This window comes from Cryptomeria japonica, chromosome 10 (assembly GCF_030272615.1).
Source record: "Cryptomeria japonica chromosome 10, Sugi_1.0, whole genome shotgun sequence".
NCBI classification, from domain to species: domain Eukaryota; kingdom Viridiplantae; phylum Streptophyta; class Pinopsida; order Cupressales; family Cupressaceae; genus Cryptomeria; species Cryptomeria japonica.
Genome location: NC_081414.1, coordinates 282,566,946 through 282,587,171, shown reverse-complemented (window position 1 = coordinate 282,587,171; position 20,226 = coordinate 282,566,946). Strand labels below are relative to the sequence as shown.

The following is a 20,226-nucleotide window of genomic DNA, read 5'->3' as shown; positions in this document are numbered from 1 at the left end:
CGAAAATGCCCAAAAAAAGAAGGGACTGTGGTGCTGCATCTTGGTCCTCCGAATTTTCTGCATGTCAAAAAGGGTTTTTTTGTCTCTGTGTCTGAAGCTTATTTCCGAAAGTACAATTGCACACCTGTTTCCTGCACACTGAAAGAAAGGAAAAAAAAAGGATGGGAATAGGGGTTTGCCTAAGTCAAACCTTGGTTGAGGAATCAACCTTGAATGAAATATTCCAAATTCTTGAAATAAATGATGGAAAGGTATACCTTCAGATTTGCAATGAATGATGATGATGATTTGCTTCTTAAACATTATCACACATGTTGTATGAAATGGCATGAACATGACAAAACCCTAACACACACAAATGCTTGCAAATGATTGATGTAATGTTGCTCCACAATTGTTGAATGAAGAATATGTTGCCTTGAAGACCTGTAGAGATGCTTGATGATGAATGCTTCGATGCTTGGATGATTGATTACTTAAATGTAGTCTTCTTGCCTTATCCCTATTATTCTTGTTTATCTACCTTATGCACAGATGAGAGGGGAAGACCTCCTTATATACTTGTATGTCGTCAAACATATTAATTTTTTGATATAGGCCGACATGGAGCAAGGTTTCCTTCTCAAATTTGAGATGGGGCCTAGGGTCCAAATTAGGCCCCAATTAGGGAAGACCATGGGATGGTGCCATGGTCCTAGTGAGGACCAAGGCACCATGAGTTGGTCCTACCCCAAACTGGACTAGGGTTAAGGGATCCTAGCAAGATACATGATGAAAGTATGATGTTTATTGCATGATGGAGACACAAATAGGTCCTGATCAAGCACGAGGATGAGAACACTAATATGAGGGCCCCAAATGCAGTCAAAATTGCAAAGGGTGCAAATTTAGGATGCTACATGTACCTTTCCTAAAATTTTGTTAAAGAAAATACATGTCCAATCTTGCATACTAGGCTCCAGGTGCCTGTTTAAGTCCATACAATGCCTTCTTCCGTCTGCACATCATATCCATATGTTTTATCAATCTAAATCTATCTGATTGCTCAATGTAAACTTCCTCTAGATCTCCATTCAAAAATGTTGATTTGACATCCATCTGATAAACTTTAATGTTCTTGTAAGGAAAAAATGCAAAAAACATGTGAATAGCTTCTATCCTTGCTACCAGAGCAAAAGTTTCTTCAAATTCTATGCCTTCCACTTGAGAATATCATTTACATACCAATGTTTCTTTATTCCTTGTCACCTATCCTTGCTCATTTAACTTATTCCTGAATATCCACTTCATTCCTATTACATTATTGTCCACCAGTTTAGGTACCAACTCCCAAGTCTTATTTTTTTGAATCTAATTTAGTTCTTCTTCCATTGCTTTTACCCAACTCTCATCTTTGCTTGCTTCCTCATAAGTCTTTAGCTCTATCATAGATAGAAAACAATAATTAGCTTGATCTTGAGCTTCTAGAATCTTTCTTCTTGTCTAAAAACCTTTTGTCTTATCCCCAATTACTTGATTCTTTGAATGATGCATCTGAACATACTTAGTAGGAACTTTCTTTGAATTCTCCTCTTCTTCTTCTTGTTCTTCTTCTTCATCATTTATTTCCTTCTCTTTTCTTTCTTCTAGATCACTTGTCTTCTCTAGAACGAATGGAACAATATCAACCTTTTGTGCTATAAAACATTTACTTTCTTTTTATCCTTGATATAATATACATTTCCACCCATTCTAATTCCTTCCACAACTCTTTTATCAATCTTCTCCTTTCTAATTACACATTCAGTGATACTAAACAAAACTCCATATCCTTTTCTACACATCTGATTAACACTTAACAAACTGTCTTAATCATTCAACATAATAAACATCATTAGTCTTATCCTTACCATCAATAGCAATGATTATAATACCTTGAATAGCTACACCATCTTCTCTAGAAAACTTCATTGATCCTCCATCATACTTCTTGAGATTAATAAACCTTTCTTTATCGTAGGTCATATGATTTGGACACCGAGAGTCTATAATCCATGTACTCGGTTCTATCTTAGCATGCAATGAAATATTAACTGATTTCTTCTCTTCTAGTTTCTCCTCAATTTCCAAAAATAGGGATTTTTCATTCGAATCATCATCTTCATCTTCTAACATATGCTTCTCAAAAGAACACAACCCCTTTATCTCTCTTCTATTAAACTTGTTCTTCTTCTCATCATCATTAAGTCTCTTATAATATTCTTTGTAAGTGCAATTAGAGGCATAATGTCCAATTCTACGACAAGAAAAATATTTCAGGGGTAACATACCTTTGTATTTTCTAGTGCCTCACTGCAATCTTCTCACAAAGCTTGCTTCAGCTTCATCTAGATCTCCACTACTTTCTGGATCATCAAGCCTTGAAACATTAAATGTTGCTTCTTTCTTTTGTCTCTTCTCTTGCTCCATTTCTAAAATCATAGTCCGTTAAGGTACTAAAAAGATGACCAATAGTATACTTACTCAAATAATTACTTTCTTGTATAGCACATCTCTATGGCTTGTAAGATTTAGGCAATGACAACAAAATCTGAGGCACAACAACACATTCCTCTAAATTTCCACCGACACCTCTAATTTCATCAACAAGATCAATCACTCTATGAATAAAGTTCTCAACACTCTCATCTTCCAACATTCTCAGTACTCATACTTCTACTTCAAATTCATTAGTCTAGCCTGCTTTGTCTTTGGATCTCCTTCATATGCCAAACACAACTTTTGATTCCTTCAATATTTTTACTCTTACAAACACTAAATCACTTATACAATTGAAAATTATAGTTGTAGCCTTCGCATTAGTCTCCTTCAACTTTATCTCATCTGTTGTCTAAGAACCACCCTACAGAGGTGTCTATCTATTCTAAATGATTTCCCAAATTCCATTCTGCAATATCTTCAAATGTAAATCCATTCTCTCCTTCAATTATAGAAAATTTGTACCATCAAATATAGGAACTTTGTAATGCTTTTCCTACGCCATACCAGATCTACCTCAAGTGGTTAAGCTTACTCAAGAGGAACCTTTCGCCGATACCAATTGTTGAACCTAAGGCAAAACTGAGAGGGTGTGAATTAGTACAAAATAAAAAATAAAAGCAACACATAAACAAATAATCAATAATACACATCCAACACATGAACACCAAGATTTAAACATGGAAAACCCAAATAGGGAGAAATCATGGTGAGGACCTGCCCACAAAATATGTCCACTATATATATCAGATTAAAGAGAAAAAAACTCACTGGTCCAGACTTGTACACCAAGGCTAACTGCTCATGGAGTAAGATACAAAGAGGACTTGCAAAACCTAAAGCTAACTAGACTTAGGGCAAGATACAAAAATGATATGAAAAGAAGGATATCCTGATCATGAAGATATCCTTGAACTCTGCATCAAGTGACTAACATCAACACACAACTCTAACCTTATATGCCAACATTGTATCCTGAATCTCTATCACAGTCTCAACACAACTTGCATATCATTCAAACACAACTCTTCTTCTTCTCTTTATCGAACCTCACTATTATCCTTGCATCTATATTCATTACACTTTCGTCTCTTGCCTCTACACAACTCAATCATACACAACCTTATATACAAGTTAGATCATCAAAGCTTAAACCAAGTCACCCTGGATCAAAATACACTTTTGAACAAAAAATACACACATTGATCCACTCTAGGAGAAAGAGGGGACCAAAACACAACTTCTAAAGATCAATTCACTGATCTACAATAACCAGAACATAACCAATAGTATATCCACATGCTACACATCCATATAAGATTAATAGTCAACACATACTCTCCAATGGAAATAACTCAAATCTGGATCTCCACACACTATAGTGAGACCCATAACATATCAAACATGCTTTGAAAAATCATATCCACACCAAAGGATAGATCTAACATAGAATCTTACAACCAGCAATGATCAATGCAATAACACCTGTTGAACAAAAAGATGTTACCAAACCACAAAACCATCATATCCGTAATACCGAAACTATATCCAATGAAGATAACTACAACACTCAACATTATCAATAGATTTCAAACCCAAACACATCCAAAACAACCAATGGAACAACTGCAACACCAACAACAGAACAAGATTACTCTGCACCACAAACATTTTGGACCAATCCGGAACAACAAGTTTGAAATCATTGACAACTAGAGCAACACATCAACGCATACTTCCAACAAAGATATGTTCTTGTTTCATTTTTGGAGAGATATTGGGAAGAGAGCTATGGGATTTGGAGATTCCCATTGAAAAAGGATAGCTATTGTTATAAGAAGAAAGATGCCATAGGAACCCACATGAATGAAAAGAGAAAAGAGAACACAATCATGGAGAAGTGTGAGTTGGTTAATGAAAGTTGAGGATGTGATGGAGGAGAAAATACCTCATAGGTTGAGTTAGTGAATGAAGAGGTAGATAAGAAGGAAGAGGTTAATGAGGGCCTGTTATTTGAACAAGGACCAAAAGAGGATGGTGCATTGCTTAGAGAGGAGGTTGAAAGAACTAAATAGTTGTTTAGTGCACAAGAAAAGAAAATTGCAGCAATGGATGCTGAAGAGTATAACAAAGATATGAATGCAATGATGAAATGTGAAAAGGCTGTAGATGATGAAGATGAGCATGAAGTGAATGTTAGAGCGGTGGAAGAGTATAATGTAAAATATAAAATTAAATTTGCCTTTATTTATAAGGTTGAAAGTAAGAGGGGATGCAATTGCAGATTTGTATATGGGTGTTGAGCGTTTGCGTATAGAGCGTGTTGAGGATGTTGTTGGACATTGGTGGGTTTTGTGATGAGTAAGATCCCATAAAGAAGGAGAGGAGAGTAGAAATTATTTGGAGGAGAAGAAGAGAGAACCTTTGGTAAAGGAGAACAGACTACAGTGGACATGAGTCCACGAGAGGCAAGAGGATAAGAGGACATGCTTGGTGGAGGAGTTTGGCAAGGGTCCTAGATAAGTGGTAGAAGAGGTGAAGAAAGAAGAGTTATGATGTACCTGAAGCAATAATATGGTCTATTGTAGATTGTTTACAAACTAGAAGAGTAGTTTTATTAGTTAACCCCATCTTATGAGCCTATGCTCATAAATTTGTAGGAGCATCCCTGGTTCAGAGCATCTCGAGTGGATCGACAATCAACATCAACCATATATTGATGCAGGAGCATCCCCGATTCATTGCAATCTTGCATCAACCAAAAACATTTTCTTTCTGTTTTGCTTTCCATTTGCAGTTTCAACATTTCTTTCTGTGTGTCCCTGTTTTGGCTCACCGGATCCTATGGAGTTGGATTCTACTTGAAGACTTGATCATCTTTCTTATTTCTAGACCGCATCGGACTTGGATCATTTTTCGGCAAGATATCGCTATCGGTTTCCTTGACAATTTCTTGTTACCGGTTGCCTGAACCTATTTTGGTGATCTACCAAAACCCCTTTCAAATCTTGCAGAGCCTTGGGCATTTATTTCAATGCTCCTTGGCATGTGGCCGACCTTTTCCCATGATCTACACTTCATCCTTTTGATTTTATGGAGGAATCTCTTGGCGGAGGCCAACCTCGTTGGTTTTACATGTTAGGTCCTATTCTTTAGGTTTTGATCCCTTTTTGGGCCTACCGAATCCCTTGGATTGTATATATAATTGTAATTTCTCATTAGAATGGAATCAATCAAAGAATCAAGTAGCTAGTCTGAGTGTAGAAGATAGATCTTAAGATTGAAGGTCTCAGTTGTGGTCTATTATGTACTTTGAGCATGTTTTAACAGGCCCGTGAGCCGGTTATACTACAACCTGGTTGTTACTGGTTCGTTTAATTAGTTTTCATGTTATAAAATAATTTGTTATGTATTGCCTCCATCATATCTTTGTGTTTTCGTTGTGTTTAATCTTGCTGACCAGTCCGGATAGATCTCTTTGAGGTTCCTCCTAACTGGTGATTGCTTCAAGTGGTATCAGAGTGAGTTTTTGTTTCGGAAGTTGCGTGTCCCGAGATTTTTGTTGTAGGGTGGTAGACTGTGGATCCAACCTGTAGCTGCAGAGGATCGATGTGAACGATGGCACAAAGAGGAGCTAGGAATGGTGGAGCACATGTGAACGCAGACCCTATTGTGATGGAGATGTTGCGAGGTATATTAGCTCGATTGGAAGCCGTGGAGACAACCCAGAGAAGAGACCGTGGTGAAAAGGCACTAGGAAATGTGTCTAATTCATTTTGAAATGTGTCTACATAATTTTGATTCATGGTTATGCTTAGGAATAGAATGTGCAATGTGTGTATTTGAAGGCCTATTGATTAGGTCTACACAATGTAATAAGCCTTAAGGCCCCAAGGTGTGTCAACTGGGTCAAAGGCCTTGTATGGGAATTTTATATGTATTTTTGGTGTTTAGGGGTCTGCAATGTGTGGTATGTTCATTCTTGACCTTTGGTGTGAAGGCAAGACCGAATTGTAGAAAGTTGACAAAAGTTGCAAAGTTGCATTATTGTCTTATGCAACTTTTCTTGCAAGATTTTGAAATATGGTCATCCCAACGGTTAGTTGATTGATTGTATGCATTGGAGGTAGTTGGAGGATTTTCTTGGAATGATATAAGCCTAGAGGAATGATTCCTACTGGTTAGAGAGATGGTATTGAATGGATTTCTTATCTTCGAAGCAAACGGTTATTGTGATTTCCTGCATTCTTCTTGAGTTTTTTGTTCTTGCATAATTCCCTGTGAATGATGTGCATGAATTAAACATTTGGAAAGTTTTATCAAAGGTTCACCATCCATTTGGAGTTGATTTGAGGTCTTGAAGCCTTCAGGTTTGGAAGAAACTGAATTTTCTATCCCACTGACCTGATAAAACCCTCAAAACCAAGGTTTGGATGCAAATAGTGACACAAATCAACATCTCTCTATGGGATCAACCTGAAACCTAGGAGGATGTTGATTTGAAATGTCTACTAGATGTTCCTAGTGGTTTTGGAGATAGGAAGTGCCATTTGTCTTTACTAAGATGATACCCTAGGCTTGACATCGCTCATGTGGCAAGCCTGTGCAGTAGGAAAAGAGGGTGGAAACCTTGAACAACAGATTGAAGGATGGTAAAAATTAGCATGAGAAGGAACCTTAAACAAGTGAAAACCCTTGGAAAGTGTTATACTTTCATTCCTTTGTGACTGGTGAAGCTTTTGAGAGCTTAAACCCTAATACTGGCTAGAAGAGGCTAAATAGGGTCAATAGGGTTTGACCATCTGTACTCAAAACCCAGATGCAGAAGTTTGGAATCTTGTAGAATGACCAAAAGGGTATTTTAATATCAAATTTATTTAGGGGGTTGTTTAGGTAGGCTGTGAGAAAAATCAAGAAAAGTCCGAATGGAGGGCTAATTGCTTGTAGCTCTATTTCCTAGGTCCAAAAGGGGAAAAGATACAAAGGACTATTAAACACCCATATAAGGGGTCAAGATCAATGAAATTACCATATAACACATGTGTAAACACTCACATAGGTTAGATTCCACCTTTTGTGTAAATATCTTGTTGCTTGGGGTTTGGGGTTGTTAGGTGTCCTTGGTTGAAGGGTTGGAACCTTAGGGGTAGGAGACTCCTTGTCAATTGTGAGTTTTCCTAAGTGAAGAGATCCTTGAGAAGGATCTAGGGAAAGCTCTAGAAACCTTGATAAGGTTAAAGACATTGGTCCATTGGGTGATACCAAGTGGAGACCCTTTTTGAGTAAAAACCAAGAAATTGATATAACATCCCAAACCCTCTGCATCATATTGGTATTAGAGCTATAACAAGGGTGGAATAGTGTATGTTAGACTCAAAATTTTGTGAAGAGGTTGCTACAATTCCTCCTAAGGCAATGAACCTAGAGGCCATCAAGAAGATGGTAGAGGAGTTGCTTGAAGAGAAACTTAAAGAGACCAGACAGTCCAAGGGAAAGGACAAAACTTGTGATGATGAATCAGAAGAGGAGAATGAGGAGTAGGAGGCCATTCCTCAGAATATGGCACTTAATCAAAAGATGTTCTTGGATACCCTGAAATCAGTAAATAGGGATAATGTGGAAAGTCTACCTATCTATAGCGGTAGCCTGAATGGAGAAGAGGTGCTTGAATGGATAGAAGCACTCAATAACCACTTTGAGTACAAAGAGGTCCCAGAGGAGAAAAGAGTGAGTTTGGAAAAGTCTAGACTCAAGGGGTCTGCCTTGTTGTGGTGGACGGTGCTGCAGGAAGAAAGGGTGAACATAGGGAAGAAGAAGATATCCTCTTGGGAGAGGATGAAGAACAAAATCAAAGACCAATTCCTACCAATAGACTATGAGGTTCAGATGTATAATAAGTTGCAAAATCTTAGACAAAGGGAGTTGGATGTGAATGCATATACCGAGGAATTTCATAAGCTAGGCCTTAGGTCCAAGAAGCTTGAAGAAGAACCGGTAAAGGTGGCTAGATACTTGAATGGGTTAAGGCAAAATATCCAAGATGAGATCAACATCATGGCTCCAGACACTATGCACAAATTCTTCCAGTTGGAATTGAGGGTGGAAGATAAGATAAAGAGGAGAGGAGAACAAAATAATAGAGGAAGAGGTGGCAGAAATTTCAGAGGTAGAGGTGGCTATGGAGGAAGGAATAACCCTTTTAAAAATCATGATTCTAACCAGCAAGAGTCCAATGGAGAGTTCAATAACAAGAATGGAGGATTTAGAGGAGGAAGAAGACCATTTGGAAGGGGTAGGAAAGGAAACCAAGGCAGAGGACCTGGTGTTTTCACTGGTAAATGTTACAATTGCAACCAAGTGGGTCACACTATGAGTAGATGCCCAGAGAAATATTCTAGCTCACATGGACCGGAAAGAAGGACTCAACTTGTGCAAGAAGATGATGGAAAAAGTGTCAATTCACCCATGGGGAATGCAAGTCCCATCTTGGATGGAGAAATCCTTATGCTAAAGAGGACGTTGCTGAAGGTACCCCAAGACAAAGAGCCCCAACAAAGAAAGTCACTCTTCAAAACTACTTGTAAGTCTCATGGTAAGGTTTGCAAAGTGATTGTTGATACTGGATCCACAAAGAATATTGTTGCTTTAGAAATGGTAGAGAAGTTAAAAATTGAAAAGGTTACCACATGTGAGTCCTTATAGAGTATCCTGGCTTAACATGGGGCATCATGGAGTAGTAGATGAACAAACTTGGGTAGATTTTGAAATGGGGGACTATAAGGATAGGATCTTGTGTGATATCCTTCCTATGGATGCTTGTCACCTATTGTTAGCTCGCCCTTGGTAGTATGATGTCAACGCACAACATGATGGTGAGAAAAATGTGTATGTGATTACCAGGAATGGTAGATAGTTTAGGATGGATCGTTTACCTCATCAAGGGGAAGAGAAGATTGTTAGTCGACATGACATGTTGCTTAGTGGAAAACAGTTTTTGGAATTCCTCAAACAAGAAGAGACCCAAGGCCATCGTTTAGTTTTATACCCAAAAGATGAGTCCAAGCAAGGAAATGGTGAGAAAGGAGAGATTCCTAGGGAAGTGCAAGACATGTTGGATAGATATAAGGGACTTGTGGCCAAAGACATGCCTGATAACTTGCCTCCCATCAGAGAAATTAGTCATCAAATTGATTTCATTCCTGGTGTGACCTTGCCTAATAAAGCTTCCTACTGTAGATGGAGGAAATAGGAAACTAAATCATGGATTTAGCTTCTTCCAACATCCAACAATGAAGTACCTGCAAAACACACACACACAAAGCCAAAATAAACAAAGGAACACACATGCTTGTTACATAATCCACTCCATTACACTCCTTAAACCAAGATCTTATGTAGATAATATTCCTCTCAGAAGCACACACAAGAAGCTATTGTTTTTTGGAGATTCAAGATGATTGATGCAAAGGAAGCTAAAGAAAATGAAGTGCCAAGATGTTGAAGAACACAAACTGACATAAGTTCGATGCATAAAGATGAGATGCTCAAATAAGAGAGAGGGGCTTGTTTAAATAGATTTTCTCCGGGCGAGTTCATGTTGTGGGATGAATATGGGATAATGCAAAATGAGTGGTATAGGGAAGATGAGTGGTAAATGGGAAATGGTAAGTGGTAGGAGGGGATATTTAAGGGTTTTATTAAATAAATAGATAAATGTATATAAGATGAATGCATGAAGGCATATAAATGAATATGATAAAATATTTTATTTAATAAATTTAATGGATAAATGGTAAGATATTAATAATAATAATATAATAAAAGATGGGAATTATGAATAATGAATTATTGAGAAATAATAGTGTAATAATGACTCACTCGATGTTCAGAGAAATTTGAAATTAAATGCAGACAAATTAATGGAAATTTTTATGTGTCTACATTTTGCCCCTCTTTGAGACAATGCAGCGTGTCGCTTTGTTTCAAAGAAAATAATCAACTGATATATGCCCCATAGGTGTCTTGGTAAGGGTGATGATTGATTGGTTATGCCCCCTCAAGAGATTGATCAAACAGAATGATGGGGATTGATCTCTCGATAGATCACGGGAGAGAAGATTGGATGATTGATGTTGCGCAAGTAATGAGATTGAGATGTACATTTGATGGAAATGTACAGTTGATGAGGCGTAACTAAACAATTGATGGAAATGAACAGTATAGCCAGGCTGATAAGCTAATTAAGCTGATTGAGTTGATTAAGTTGATAGGGATTGATGCTAGCACAAGATAAGGTGATCCAATGATTGATTGATTGATTGACTCTAGGGGCATTGCGATGGCACGAAGCAAGTTGGTTGAAAAAGAGATTAAAGATTCAAAGACATGCATCAGTTGGATAAAGTGTTTGATCGATCTCACTGCAATAAGAAGAATGAAGAAGATGATGAAAAAGATAGATGAAAAGGAGGATGAGAAGAGAAAAGTGACGATTATGAAGAATGATGAGAAAGAGGATATGAAAGGTGATGAGAATTCTTGTGCTTTTTAAGTGCTTGTATCATCATCGAGCTTATTATAGAAAAAGGCAAAAAATATTTGGATATCAATTAGATCCAAATGAATCAGTCACACCAATTACGTGAAAGAAAATATATCAGACAGTAAAGGAATGCCTTAGTGTGTATCAAACCAATATGTCCTCAATGATCTTAAGTGATCATGTCCTAAGATGTATCATCATATTCCTAAGGAACATCCCACAAGCAACAAACAAGTGAACATGCCCCATCCTCACCTTTCTAGTCAAAGAAATCCTGGAGATAAAATCTCTACTCAGAGACATCCCGGAAAAGATAAAAGACATGTCACCAAAAAGGAAAATAAAAAACAATAAAGAGAAAATAAGAAAACAATATGTTTCACATTGAATGATTTTTTTGTTCACAATTGATGGGTTCGGGTGTATAAGTTGATCAGATGTTGTTCTGTTTGCTCAATTTAAGTGTCGTCTTGTCATGAGTCCGTTGAAGTTCCAAAGTTGCATGCTTGTCCGAAGTGTTTGTGTCATTGCAATGTTTATTGCATGTTTTTAGGAGTTTTATGATTTTTAGGGTTTTATGAATGTTTTAGTTTTTAGGGTTTTTTCAGGAGATTTGATAATTTTTAAGATTTTTTCAAGACTTTTTATGATTTTAAAGATTTTTTTTAGGACATTTTATGATTTTAAAGATTTTTTCAGGACATTTTAGAAGATAGTTCCTCCGACTGTGAGACATCGACTATCCCAACCCATTCCTAAGTTTAAGAATATGCCCCAATGAGGGATAAGACTAGCGTAATATGTATGAGAAGTATTGCGCGGGGTATGCAAACAATCCACAAGCTATGGTGGGGGGGGAAGACTACCATGGAATGGGAGAGCAGATATGGATAAGGCATTGATCAAGTAGAATACTGAAGGAAAGAGGAGCCAAATCTTTACACATGGTGCCGGTTGCCCAGTTTTCACCATGGTACTTGCCCAAGGCGCCTGTTTGCCAAGTTTTCACCAATGGACGAACTTTTTTTTTTTTTTTTTTCAGGATCTTTTTCTCATTTTTTTGTATTTTTTCAGGGTCTTTTTCTCATTGTTTTTTGTATTTTTTCAGGATCTTTTAAAGAAAAAATTTCTGAAATACTCAAGAATAGAATCTACAAAGGTGAATGCTATTGATTGGATCTTCAAGTGGTTCACCCTTAGGAGTTGCTAGTTGATATGCTCCTGATCCATACACAATAGTGATAATATATGGACCAAGCCAATTAGGTTAAAACTTGCCTCTTTTCTCTCTATCTTGTTGGTTCTTTGGATTTTCTTTAAGGACAAGATCACCAACCTCAAATGTGCGAGATCTGACTCTGTGGTTGTAACTTCTACACATGCGTTGTTGATATGCTCTGAGGTGATCAAAAGTAGTTTGTCTTCTTTCATCCAACAATTCTAAGTCATGCAAGTGGGAGACTCTGTAGTCTTCATCACTGATCAAGTTATGCAAAGAGACCCGTAGGGAAGGTATCTCGACCTCAATGGGCAATATAGCTTCAGAACCATAAACAAGGGAGTATGGAGTGGCACCTGTGGGAGTGCGGACACTCGTGCGGTAGGCCCACAAGGCAGGGTTCAATTAGATATGCCAATCACGACCAGCTTCATTGACCATCTTTTTGAGGATTCTAAGGATGTTTTTGTTAGAGGCCTCAGCCTGGCCATTACCTTGAGGATAGTATGGTGTGGAGAAATGGTGTTGGATATGAAATTTCTCACAAAGCTCATGGACATCTTGGTTCTTGAAGGGATGACCGTTATCAGTAATGATGGAAAGGGGGACACCATACTGACATATGATGTAATTCAAAATAAAGGTGGCAATTTGTTTTCCAGTGATATGGGTAAGAGGAACATCTTCAATCCATTTTGTGAAATAATCAGTAGCAGTGATGATGAATTTGTGCCCATTGGATGAGGGTGGATGGATTTTGCCCACAAGGTCGAGTCCCCACTGACAAAAAGGCCAAGATGTAACAAGCGGTTGCAATTCTTGTGCTGGTGCATGTATCAAGTCTCCATGTATTTGGCATTGCTTACACTTTTTAACAAACTGATAAGCATCCTTCTCCATAGTAGGCCAATAATAACCATTACGCAAGAGTTTCTTAGCCAGGGTAGGACCACTCGAATGCGCCCCACATATACCTTCATGCACCTCTCACAAGGTAGTGTTGACTTCGTCATGTTCAAGACATCTAAGTAAGGTACCATCAAGACCCCGACGATATAGGGTGTCAGCTAAAATGGCATAACGGGCGGCTCGACGAATAAAAGTTTTTTCAAGCTTTGTTGGATAGATCAAGAGGTAAGGTATTATCATGTAAGTAGGCATAAATATCTCCATACCACTGGGAATTAGGACCAACAATGAGGCATATCATTTGAGTTTGTGGTACATTGTAGACAGGCTCCAAGAGCGGTTCAACCAAGAACTCACAGTATTCGGCATTACTTGGCATTATTACAAGGGAGGCGATTGTAGCCATTGCATCAGCTGCTCTATTGTTGTCTCGAGGAATTTTCTCAAATGTGATTGTGGTAAAGTAAGCCTTGAAATCATCCACCATTCTCTTGTATGGCATAAGCTTTTCATCATTTGTCTTATAATCATCATTAACCTTTTTGATCACTAACTGGGAATCACCAAGAACACGCAAATCTAAGATTTTCCATTGTACAGCCATACAGAGCCCAGAAAGTAATGCTTCATATTTTGCAATATTGTTGGTACAAGGAAAATGTATTTTATAAGCCTTGGTATGCAATCCCCTTGTTGTGTGACAAAGAGAATTCCAGAGCCAGAGCCACCATGTGTGAAGGAACCATCAAAATATAAAGTCCAAAGGTTTGAAGATTCCATGTTAAAGATTGATTCATCAGGTAACTGTGTAACAAGTGGATGATCATTTGTGATAGGAGCATCAGCGAGTTGATCAGCTATAGCTTGTCCTTTGATTGATTTTCTTTCTACATACTCAATGTCAAACTCGCTAAGAATCATGACCCATTTAACCAGTCGTCCTATAAGAGCTGCTTTACTCAGAAGATATTTAAGTGGATCAATTTTTGCAATGAGCTTTGTTTGGTGTGTAAGCATGTAATGTCGCAGTTTCTGTGAGGCAAAAACTATAGCAAGACACACTCTCTCAATAGTACTGTACTTAATCTCATATCCCACTAGGGTATGACTGATGTAATATATTGCACATTCTTTTCCTTCAGAGTCATGTTGAGCCAACAGTGCCCCCAGTGTTGTAGCAGTTGTAGATATATACAGTAGTAGAGGCTTGTCATCTGTTGGAGGTACTAACACTGGTGGTGACATTAGGTATTCTTTGATCTGTTGAAAAGCTTGTTCACATTTGTCATCCCAGTTGAATGAAACAATTTTATGTAGCAGGTGCTGAAATGGTTGACACTTATCTGCCAGTTGTGCTATAAAGCGGCGGATAGATTGGAGTTTCCCTTGTAAAGTTCTCAACTGACAGATATTCCTCGGTGGTGGCATCTCAAGTATGGCTTTTACATTTTTAGGATCAGCTTCAATTCCCTTAGATGATACAATGTATCCAAGGAGTTTCCTGGAGGTTACCCCAAAGATACATTTCTTTGGATTCAATCGAACTTTATATTTTTCCAACCTTGTAAAGATTTTATCCATGATTTCTAAATGTCCCTCTCTGGTGTAAGATTTTCCAAGCAAGTCATCTACATAATCTTCTAGATATATATGCATCATGTCATGAAAGATAGTGGTCATTGCATGTTGATAAGTAGATCAAGCATTCTTCATTCCAAAGGGCATGACATTCCAACAAAAAGTTCCCCAAGGACAAGTGAATGTTGTTTTGATCTAGTCTTCAGGAGCAATTTTGATCTGATTATAGCCCGAGAACCCATCCATGATGGATAACATCTCGTGTCCAGTTGTGGAATCCACTATCATGTCAATATTTGGAAGTGGGAAGTCATCTTTAGGACAAGCTTTATTTAAATCTCTGAAATCTGTGCAAACACGGACACTCCCATCAGGTTTTGAAACTGGTACCAAGTTTGAAATCCATTCAGCATAGTCAATAGGTCTTATAAAGCCAGCATCTAGTAGCTTTTGTAATTCTGCTTTTACCAATAGTGCCACATGAGGATGCATTTTTCTGAATTTTTGTTTGATTGGTTTTACCCCCTGTGATAAAGACAAGTGATGCAAATCAGGGTCAAGTCCGGGCATGTCTGCATAGGACCATGCAAAATTAACCTATCTTTCCTTGTAAAATTGAATATGCTCTACTCTCTCTTCAGGGGTCAATGATTCTGCTATATGTATAATCTTTGGTTGCTCTTTTGTGCCCAAGTTTGCCGGTACTGTCTTTTCCACTAACATAGATGACTTTTCATGGTATAATGCTAGGGGAAGCGTGTCAAGCCTTCCATCCTCAGGTGCCTCAGAGAGGTTTTCACCTTTGGATACATCCTTTATTTTTACTTTTTTGGGGTCTAATAGTGTTGCAAAGTAGTTTTCACTAGAAGACCTATTGATATTTTCCATAATTTTGTGACTGAAAGGCTTGGCACCTTCTCCAAAGTAAGCCGCACTGTTGAGCTCTATGGTGAATCCAGCCCTATGATCTCCAAGGGGTAAACCACTTCGTGCTACAAGAAAGTTTATGATTGCCTCATCATTTTGAAAAACATCTAACTGGGGGTCTCCCTCATGGTCCCAATCAATAAGTTGTGAGTGCACAAGAGGTAAAGGATCATGATTAGGTTCAAGGTTATGAACAGGCTCAAGGGTACAAATAGAATCGTATTCATATATATCAATGAAATTTTTAGAGTCATCGATGGTACCTTACTCATCAGTCTGTGTTGCATTAGAAGACTCCCCTACCTCACTCGAGTTACCCTTAGTACTCAAGGTCTTATCATTCTGCATATCATACCCTAGACCAAGAACCTTACGTCCACCATCAGGTTTAATCGATTCAAGTATACCTTGTTTGTGTAAACCAAGAGGACTGTGACCATCATAGCCATATATTTTCATTATGTTCAATCCCTTTCCATATTGCTCAGTTGGTATTTTGACTTCAGGTTCTGCAATTTGTGCTTTCTCTGTATCTTCATCTTTGTATAGCCATTTCAAGAGGTCCTCTTCTTCCATTTTGTCATACAAAGCTCCCCATTTTCTAAAAATAGTAGGTTTACAGACTATAGTAGTGGTGTCTAATGTGGTCTCAGTCATTTGTGGTTTTCCATAAGTGCGAGGGGACAAAGGTAGCTTTCCAATGTAGAGAGCACGACTCATAGAATACTCTCCTATTCCATGGTCTTTTACTTTTATTCTAGTCTCAGCTTCGTTGGATTTGGAAGTGGATGCTTTTAAGGATTCAGGATCAATGTATGCTTGGGAAGGAGGTGCTTCACGATTACTGGGAATGATGGATTCAGTCTTAGAACTCAAATTGTTGCAATACATAAAAGGGTTTGGATCTCCTGGTATAGTTACTTCAACACCATTGTATGGAAATTTAATACATTGATGGTAGGTAGAAGGTATAGCTTGCATTGCATGGACCCAGGGCCTTCCAAGGAGAATGTTATAGGTCAACGGGAGATCAAGGACTTGAAAAACCACATCCTTCACCACTGGTCCCACTTTGATAGGCAATGTAACTGATCCCTTAGATGGGCGTTCCTCTTCATCATATGCCTTTATTGTAATCTTTTTCTTCGGAACAACTGCCTTTTCATCAGATCCAAGCTCTCTAATCAATTTCAGAGTACAAATATTTAGACCTGCTCCTCTATCTATCAGAACTCGCTTGATCTTAACTCTATGGACAAGGACTTCAATATGTAAAGGTGCATTATGAGGTTGTTGCATGGACAAGTCATCATTCTCGGTAAAAGTGAGGGTATGAGAGGAGGCAATATGTCCCACCATAGCTTGAAATTGATCTACATGAAGGTCTGTAGGCACAATAGTGGTAGCAAGTGCTTTATCAAGGATGGATTTATGCTCAGGGGATAAGCGTAGCAACTCAAGTATAGAAATCTGTGCAGGCGTCTTCCCTAAATGCTCTATAAGGTTGTATTGTGAAGATGGTGTAGCAAGTTTAGAATTAGATCCCTTAAGAATAAATGTGCCTTTGCGGGTGGTAACATTGCAATCAGTTTCTTTCCCCTTTATGATAAAAGTGTTAACATGATTATCAACCTCTTTGATGTTGTTTATGGTATAGTCATATTTAGCATTGGTATAATTCACACTATCACCAAATTTTGGGGCCTTCCCTTTATCTTGGTCATGCTTAGGGAAAGGATTTTTGAATATCTCACAATCGGAATTACTGGAAGGAGTATGTCCATCAACTGAAATTTTTCCCTCATCAAGAAGGTCTTGTATGACATGTCGGAGTTTATTACAACTATTAGTCTTATGACCCTTGTGTCTATGGTAGTCGCAAAAGTGATCATCATTCCACCATGGGGGTTTAACTTGAGGGTTGTATTCTTGTATCTCTGGCAATGTGATAAGATTATTTTCAAGGAGTTCTTTCAATGCTGATTCAAGTGGTTGTCCCAATGGTGTAAAATTTTGTTTAGAGAAGCTTCTTTGTTTTTCTTTTCCTTTGTCTAAGGATGAACCCTTAAGGTTGTAAACAGGTGACGATGTTTTAGTATTCTTCGCATCAACAACTCCGTCATTAACCACATTCTTGTTCTTAGCCCAAAATGGTGTTTTATGATTTGAACTTGATCCTTTGTAATCTTTATCATCATTTATCTTTATAGTACCATCGTCAATAAGTGTTTGTTCAATGCAGAATCCCATGTCTATGACCTCATCAAAGGTGTCCAAACACTTGAGGCGAAGTTCTCTTCCAATTTCCTTGTTTAAATTGCGACAAAAGAGGTCAACGAGTTGCTTATCGGGAATGTCATAAGGTGCCCTTTTGGTCAAATGTCTCCATCTTTGTAAAAATGATATGAAGGATTCTCCTTGTCTTTGTTTTGTGTTGAAGAGGTCCATCATGGTCACCTCATGTTCACAATTGTAAGCATAGTGTGAGACAAACTTATCAGCCAATTCTTGAAAAGATTTGATAGTTGGAGGTAATCGCGAGAACCATTCCATGGTACTTCCTCCAAGACTATGAGAAAAGAGTCTCATGAGGTACGTTTCATCTACTGCAAATTCTAAGGTAGCGGCACAAAATTCTCTCAAGTGATCTCTAGGGTCTCCATTTCCTCTATACTTATCTAATTTTGGTATTTCCCAATGACTAGGAAAAGGTTGCATCAAAATACTCAGATCAAAAGGATAGGGACATATGTCCTCAATAGAAAACTTGTGTGACGATGCCTTCTTATTCTTGAGAGTGTCTATTTCTTGTCTCAATGCTCTCAACTCACTCAAAATGGGATCATTGGTATGCATAGGTCTCGATGTTTTCGTAGATCTCTTGTATCCTGTTTGCATGTAAAAAGGTCTATGATCTTTTATCTTCTCCTCATTGTTTGTCCTTGCAGGTCTAGACTCACTAACTCTCGGTTTGTCCTTAATTGTGAGCAATGATACATCAAAATCAGGCGGCAATTTAATTCCGTCGTCAGCAAGGGCTTTGAAGTATGCTTGTGGATCACGTTTAACCACCTCTTTAAGGAGTTTAGTAAATTTATGGCTATGAAACGCTTCGTCAATAGTGGATTGATTTATTTCTTCATTGCTTGTTTCACTAGTTTCACTGGTCACAACACTAATGTGGTCTTCTTCATAAAAATTAATAAGGTCATCTTCATCTTGAAATAGATGATTTTGAAACATTTTGATTCTCGAGTTAGGAGACATAAACGATTGTTTTGATCTTTGACCTAGGACAATGTATGAGACTCTAGATGGAATGAAAACCCTAAAATGCAAAGGGGGAACTATATGATATGAGTTAAATTGGGATGCAACTAAGGATCAATGTAAAGATGCAATCTATGTGATACGACTACTAAAGGATTGATGCAAAAGTGCAATTTATATGATATGAAAGTGATGTGCAGCTAAAGCTTAAATGGGATATGAGAATGAATGATGCTTGATGCAAGGACTAAGGATACTCTAGGTCTAAATTATTTCCAATGTGGGATCTGACTTGTGCTATGATGGATAGACACAAGGATAAGTTATCAAAGAGAGGGCATGCTATGATAGGAGATGATGAACTCCAATCGAAATACCAACTCAAAGAAACTGATAGATTCCCTAACTCAAGGAAGATGCACCTCAAGTGATAAGGGGGATTTATGATCAAAAGTTGATGTCAGACCTAAGATGAGAAATCCTAAGTGCAAGCAATGTTTTTGGTTTTTTTGAATTTTTGATTTTTTTTGGATTTTGGTATATGCAAATAATAATGAGAGGCTAGGACCAATGATGAAATGACCTAAGGAACTTGTGCAGGGTTTAAGGTTATGTCCTAAAGGAATGATGGAAGGCTATGCAAAGATTATGGGTATGATCTAAGGGGATTATGCATGGGTTTGATCTAGGGGGATATGCAAAGACTAGGTATGATTAAATAAGATATGGAAGGATGAAAGGTGCAACTAGGTGAAGATTATGCAAGGATCGAAAAGGGTATGGGAAACTAAAATGATATGACTATGTGAGGACCTAAAAGATCATAACTTCAAAAACGATGTCTCAAGAGATTTGAAATGATTGTTTTGAGAACACAAGTTCAACGTTTCAAGGACAATGTTGTTTGTACAATGTGGATGGATACTTCAAAGCTTAGACCAAGGTTTTTTTGTTAAGTGTTTCAATTTCAAGTGTGGTGTTGATTATGAAATGTTCTTGTTTGTTTGTGCACACATTCAGAAAACATGGCAGACAAGATTTTTGTTTGATTTTGCAATAGAAACACATTCAAGCACAATCCTAAGGTTGGCTAGGACAATAGTTGTTGAATCTCACTTGGGGGGTTACCTCGAGCTACGCAATTCAGAGCGGATACTTAGATGCTTGACCCCACTGGCTCCACCCTCGGCACTCACTTCTCCGGGGCAGCCAAGCATCAGTCCCCACGAAAACTCCCTTGTGGCAAACTTTGTATCTCTACTAA

The 20,226-nt window shown here is 38.0% G+C and overlaps 1 protein-coding gene across 1 annotated transcript; it reads right to left on the bottom strand.

Annotated features, from left to right (window-relative positions):
* Positions 1 to 13,386: 13,386 nt before the first annotated feature.
* On the bottom strand, positions 13,387 to 13,791 carry LOC131858902 (uncharacterized). Its single transcript, XM_059212381.1, has one exon. The coding sequence runs from the start codon at positions 13,789 to 13,791 to the stop codon at positions 13,387 to 13,389; it is 405 nt and encodes a 134-aa protein (XP_059068364.1).
* Between the last annotated feature and the right edge of the window lie 6,435 nt (positions 13,792 to 20,226).

Bases quoted from the DNA above. Each gene is read 5' to 3' on its own strand.
- LOC131858902 (XM_059212381.1), bottom strand. From the start codon at position 13,791: ATGGCTGTACAATGGAAAATCTTAGATTTGCGTGTTCTTGGTGATTCC.